At 41.5% G+C, this 6,183-nt stretch overlaps 1 protein-coding gene across 1 annotated transcript in view; it reads right to left on the bottom strand.

Moving 5' to 3' along the window:
- pdlim4 (PDZ and LIM domain 4) overlaps window positions 1-4,793 on the bottom strand; it is a 33,795-nt gene extending 29,002 nt beyond the window's left edge. The window contains exon 1 of the mRNA XM_056594078.1: window positions 4,460-4,793. Within this exon, the coding sequence (XP_056450053.1) occupies window positions 4,460-4,552 (93 nt within the window). The 5' untranslated portion in view covers window positions 4,553-4,793. The remainder of the gene's footprint in view (window positions 1-4,459) is intronic.
- Window positions 4,794-6,183: the final 1,390 nt, after the last annotated feature.

Here is a 6,183-nt window from a genome sequence, read left to right as displayed (position 1 = left end):
GGGTCTACCCATTATTAATAACTATGAGGCAAGGTATCAAACTATGAGGCAAGCTACCGCATCTTGATAATTCGTCCCTTCTAGTGTTCACAATTTCAGACGTCACTTTCTTCTCCAAGTGGGGGTCTGACCGTGGAGGAGGAGCTGACGATGGAGGTGTGCAGGTAGTCCCTTCTCAAAAAGCAGCCAAAAAAGAGGGCCGATAGAATTTGATAGAACAAAACAAAATGAAACGGTTAGTGGCACCAGTGCCACAAGCATAAAATGTTAGTCTGTTAGGCTAGCGCTGTCTATGTTTATAAACGTATATAGACTTATATAAACGAGATACACCGATTGATCGGCCACAGACCCTTATCGTCTGATGTACGCCCTAAAAAATGATTGTGCACAAGACGCACCACCCTGATTGTGTGTGGTGATGGCTGATTTAACCTGTGCACACTGATCAATTCTCTCAATGTGCAACATATGTGTGGCCAGTTGAGGCTGCTCTAACCAGCCACCATCCACACACACTCCCAAACAGTAATTTAAGCATGCAGTCTAGGATTAGTAGGAGTCCAAGATTGCATTTTTTGTCAAATCCAAGGGTACTCCAATATTAAAACCACTGCCAAATCAACGCCATGGTGGCTAGGGTGCCAAGCAAAGAACTTGAATGAAATGACTACTAAAATAAACAAATAATACACTCTGACCTCCTATCTAATGCTGCTTTCTGTTCTGCCGTTTCCTCCTATCTCATGGACAGATGTATTCCTCTAGGACCTGCTGCTGTACAGCCAGGTGTAATCTACAGCACACTGAAGAGGGTTCAGGGTCGACACACACTCTGAAGAGGGAATTAGCCATGTGGTCTTAACTGGCTCTCACCAGGCAGGGTTACATGATATTAACTGAGCAGTCAAGGTGATTGAGAACAATGGGGAATAGCATTGGGGTTTACTCCCTCCTCCTAGGAGACACTTTGGATACAGAAAGACTATCTCTGAATAATGTCTTTCTGAAACACACACGCACAGACTTCCCTTCTTGTTCACTGTGGCTCTTTATTTGCTTTCTGGAGAGCTGGTTCATTGTGTGGATGTGGAATGCAGTGAGAGTGTGACAAGAAGGGGACTTAGGGGGAATTTTCAGCAGTGTTGATGGACTACACTTCATGCCACTGGTCTCCATGGGGATGAGCCAGATCAGGCATAATTAACTGATCTTTTGCTCAGTGTCTTCAAAGAGCATTTGGTTAGGACTGAAGGTTACATTTCCTTTGAATGTTCAGAAATAAAGAGAAGACGCATAGAAAATGAAACATCCGATGCAAAGAATAGATGATGGAGTTGCTCTGATCTTCTGAGCACGATCTTCTCATAATACAATCTAACTAACAAATAGCCTTTGTATACCTGCCCTTTATTGATCCTATCTGTAAATCCCTTCAGATAGTACACAAGGGTAGCTTTCATTATATGACAAAAGTACAAACGAAACTCGCTTTTTGCTTTTGCCAAGCTTACATGTGCAAACCAAAGTACCTGTAGTACCTGTGTACTTGCAACACTGCCTCAGCTATTCACAATATGGGATTTCTTTGCTCATTGTTCAAACCATCATTTTTAAATCGGCAACAAACCAGGAATGCTATTGGAACCACAGCTTGTTGTTGAGGAACACAAGATATCTGTGGTCTGTTCACAAAAATCTCAGTAGTGCTATGGCGGTAAGCAAAGAAAACTTACATACAATATCAGAGATCATTGAATAGCTAACATATCTCTAAACTACACTAAACTGAAGGCATTGTTTTAATTATCCATCACACACACACACACACACACACACACACACACACACACACACACACACACACACACACACACACACACATACACACGCACGCACGCACGCACACACACACACACACACACACACACACACACACACACACACACACACACACACACACACACACACACACACACACACACACACACACACACACACACACTTTTCCAAAGAATGCCAGGGCCCATTGCTGCGTTTGTCTTTTTGGGAACGTGGTCTAAAATCAGCGGGTACGAGCGTTAATCCTCCTGGACAAATGACACCCTTGGTTTTCTGCTGATGCCAGGGCCCTGTAGTTAAGGGTCGAGCTAGGGCCGGGGAACAGGCTACAGCTGAGAACAACACCTGGAATCCCTCACCGGCACCAAGAAGCTCTGAACGAAAACAAATGTCAACACGCCCCTCCAGAGAACGGCAGTGTTTACCCTGGCGGGATGAAGTATTGGCTACCACCAGCTGCTCTCCTGCTGGCTCTGAAACCACCACCCTCAACTTTGACTGATATTTCGGATATTTCTGCATCCTTATTATTATGATTTATTTTTTTGAAAACTGAGATTTTTCAATGTCCAAATGAATTTGTATTTTGTGAACCGCGTAAAATCAAATATAATAATGTGGGCTGCACCTGTCTTAACAGTGATAGTTGACTGTACATGACCAAAAAGGGTTCGCAACCTCAATGCGCTTCATCTGGCAGTGCAAAGTGCTCTTTTATCCTGCTGTTATCCCGTTTTTTCTTAGTCCAAATAGGGACAGGTTGCTTGACTATGGCCCCAGGGAACTATGTTCACCAGATGTATGGCAAATGATGGGAACAGGACAAAGGATCCTATTTTCACCTGCTCTTTCCAATCTTCATAATGGGTCCCTGAAAGAGATGCACCCCAGATTTGTATTTGCTAAATATGACATAAGCTGTTGTCCAAAAGTAGTTTTTGCTTAGGAAAGTTCCTAACAGTGAAATTTTCAAACAAAAATACTGATTCGGATTCATGTAGATAAATATGACTGAACAGGAGCGGGAGCAACGATTCTCATGGGTGACAACCATCTAGTTTCAGTATTTGGAATGGGAGTATAATTTTTTATTATATTATTTATTTAAAAATGTAATTTCAATATCAACCCTGGTAAGGAAGTTGTATTTTTCACCGGGTTGCCCTAGTTTATACAGCCTGCATGAAGCAACACGGTAAGTATCTAAGTAAGTATCTATCTATTTTTGTTGTTGAACATTGCAGTTTCACCACAGGAGACCCATGTCCATAACCTACGTCTCTGCATTATGTTGTAGCCTAATGTAGGCTTAGTGCAGTCAGATCTCTAAGCACCACGGTGGTCGTATTCCTTATGAACCCCCAAGTCCTTATGAATTCTCCTTTACATCTTTCCTTGACCTAAATGTGACTTTCCATTGAGGTCGAGGAGAAGAGGTTAGGAAAGGACACGCATTATTATTTTTTCTACTCGACCGCAGAGACAGTTTATAGTCACATCATTTGCCGTGACTGACAACTCAATGTCGAAATGTCCAAACAATGAATGCAGTGATATTAAAATTCTTCACCTAAAAACGAATAGGACCGCAGGTTTTCAAGTAAAACAGGATAGGCCTACCATTTATGAATTATTTAAACTTGAAACGGGTCCAACTTTCCCGAACACAATAGAAGTTCAAATAATGTGTGCTATCAGAATATTGAACATAGGATCCCGGGAACATAGGACCTCTGGAACTTAAGACCCTGGGAACACAGCGGCACAACCGAGTATGGAACAATGAGACGGCATGAATGATAATATCTAACTGCAGTGTAAGGTGACGACATTTTTGGATTATCAATTTTCCTTAGGTTTGCTAAAAAGAAAACGACAGATTGGCCAAAATTATTTAACTATGATAACTTCATAAGCTTTGGTTCACTAACTAAAAACAAGCGAAAGTGGCTGCTCGAATCATTCCATCTTGTATTGATAGCCTATTGTTTATGATCGGTCACGCCTGCTTTATGGTATTACGTCGACCAAAAGACCCCTGCATAGCGGGATCGCATCATAGCCTATCAGATAGTCACAAGATTATTCGAAATTAATATTCATCACCAGCAATCGAGAACCTTTACCATTCCAAAAGGACATCAGACTCAGAACAGCAATTGCGTAGCGGTACACCTCATGACCCTCGAGGTCTCAGCCTACGAGGCGTAGTTAGGTGTGTGTCAATCAAGCATGCATCACACTCCCACACATTCCTGGTCACAGTCGACAGATTTTTGACCAAACATTAATATTGATGAGTTTGTTTATTTAAGTTTATTTCAACTCAAATAGTCAGAACGTTTATTCACGGTTAATGAGACAATAAACTTCAGATCATGAGCATTTTGGGCACTAGCAGAGGCTTTAATTTAATATTACGTAGACCGACAAAACCGAGTAGGACTACAGCTAGTTTATTTTCTTGTGGGCCAACTTTGGGTAATGGTAAGTTTGTAAGTAGGCTATAACATTCTAACCGCTTCACCCATTCGGCAGCGTGACTTTTAAGCATGGCTCGCTGTGGCTATGTAACGCAGAAAACACCGGAAAATATCACTTTCGTTTGTGTACTTACCCTAGAAATAGTTAACGGTGTGCTGAAATCCCGTCCTCCCACAAGGCGAAATCCCCAAGGTGAGGGTCCCTCAAGTGTCACAGTCTGGGGCATATTCGATTCGTGGTTTAGTTTGTAAAGGCACACACGTCCGAGCTAGCCAAGGTCCGAAAATATAGAAAATGTTAGGTTTGGTTTTGTGAAATAACCTTGTCGGCTTTCCCAGCTTCTAGGCAACACTATTTAAGTTGCTTAAAACTTTAAATAATGAACCTCCTCTTACGCGAGATGAGGGGTTGTGTCTGCAAAGCCGACAACCCTGCCTTTCTCACTCTCAGCGAGTGTGGGAGGGACCCGGGGAGCTCGTTAGACGTTCTGCGTTAGGGCAGTGGTGCCTCACTGAACATAACGGGAAAACTCAGTCAGCGGAACTTTCTCAGAAATAACCTTATTAGCATGCACATCACAGTAGGCTTACAATGCAACGTACGCAATTCTGTTTGGACTAGTAGACTTGTTCACCTATTCAACTGATATAGTTGTAGCCTGTCTGTCGGTACGTGATCATTAGTAGATTAAACATAGCCACATGGACAGTTAATGCAGAAATATACTCAATAAAAACGATTAAACAAGAACAAGGGTATGCAATAGCGGAGATTCTCTGCGGAAAAGATGAATTGATAATTTTTCGCAGTTCTGAACAGCACACCATATTACGGCGTCACATGTGTTAGGCTGATTGGCTAAATAAGTTTGTCTGTCAAAGTAATTCCTTCCGCCCAGTGATATCGATGTGGACAGACAGAGGTCCAGACTGATCTGTGTAGCGAAACGGAATATGAGGTCACTTGATCAGGATGAACTCCAGCCTAATGGGTTGGGCATCTATTGTAAACTGCCACTGAAACATCACTTTTGAAGCAGCACTTGAGATGCATCACTGAAAGAAAAAAAACACGATTGGATTAAGTTGTTTAATCTATTTGAGTATATTAAGTCTTAAAACATACTTTGCTGTATGAAATTATCTGTATTAACAAAAGATTTGGTTTCATATCTGACAAGGTCCATGTCTACTTATGATTTGATGAAACTAAACTTCGAATCCACATAATAAAAATGTTAATTTTATTTTCAAAAAAAGACAAACAAAGGAGTAAATTTAATTCAGTTAGTAAGACTCTTCATGATGAAGATTCGCTTATACAGCCATTCAATGAACAAATCAAAGGATATTTGATTTGTTCTGCATGAGATAAGACAATTTGAACTGTTTGTATTTAGAGACATATGGGCAAATATTTCAGATATGTCTTCAGATCCCGCCACAAATTTATGCGTGGGCCCAAACCATATAATGCGTATTGACATATAATACCTTCTCTGCACACAAACGTGGTGGGTTTTAGTCTGTTTTACTGTACAGGTTTTTCTAAGGTTGCTTTCAGTTCAGCTCAAGTAAACCTATAGATGTTCCTCAGCTATCTCCCAGCACTGAGGGTTAGGGTTAGTATTATCGCTTTTAGCAGTAGTGACGACAGCAGTAGGCTATATAGCGGCGTCCACAGTATCACGAGTTCAGGAACCTTTGTGGAACACGTTGGTGAGAACACAGAGTGACTTGTGGGAATAGAGGTGCCCCTCGCACCGCTGGTTCTGTTAAAAGCCTTGTTTTCTCACCTTACAGTACAAACATGCATTATAGAAATAAGTGGAATGCAGCCAATCAAAGTTAACAAGGT

The sequence above is a fragment of the Gadus chalcogrammus genome, chromosome 7, assembly GCF_026213295.1.
Source record: "Gadus chalcogrammus isolate NIFS_2021 chromosome 7, NIFS_Gcha_1.0, whole genome shotgun sequence".
NCBI lineage: Eukaryota > Metazoa > Chordata > Actinopteri > Gadiformes > Gadidae > Gadus > Gadus chalcogrammus.
This window is presented reverse-complemented; position numbering and strand designations above follow the sequence as displayed.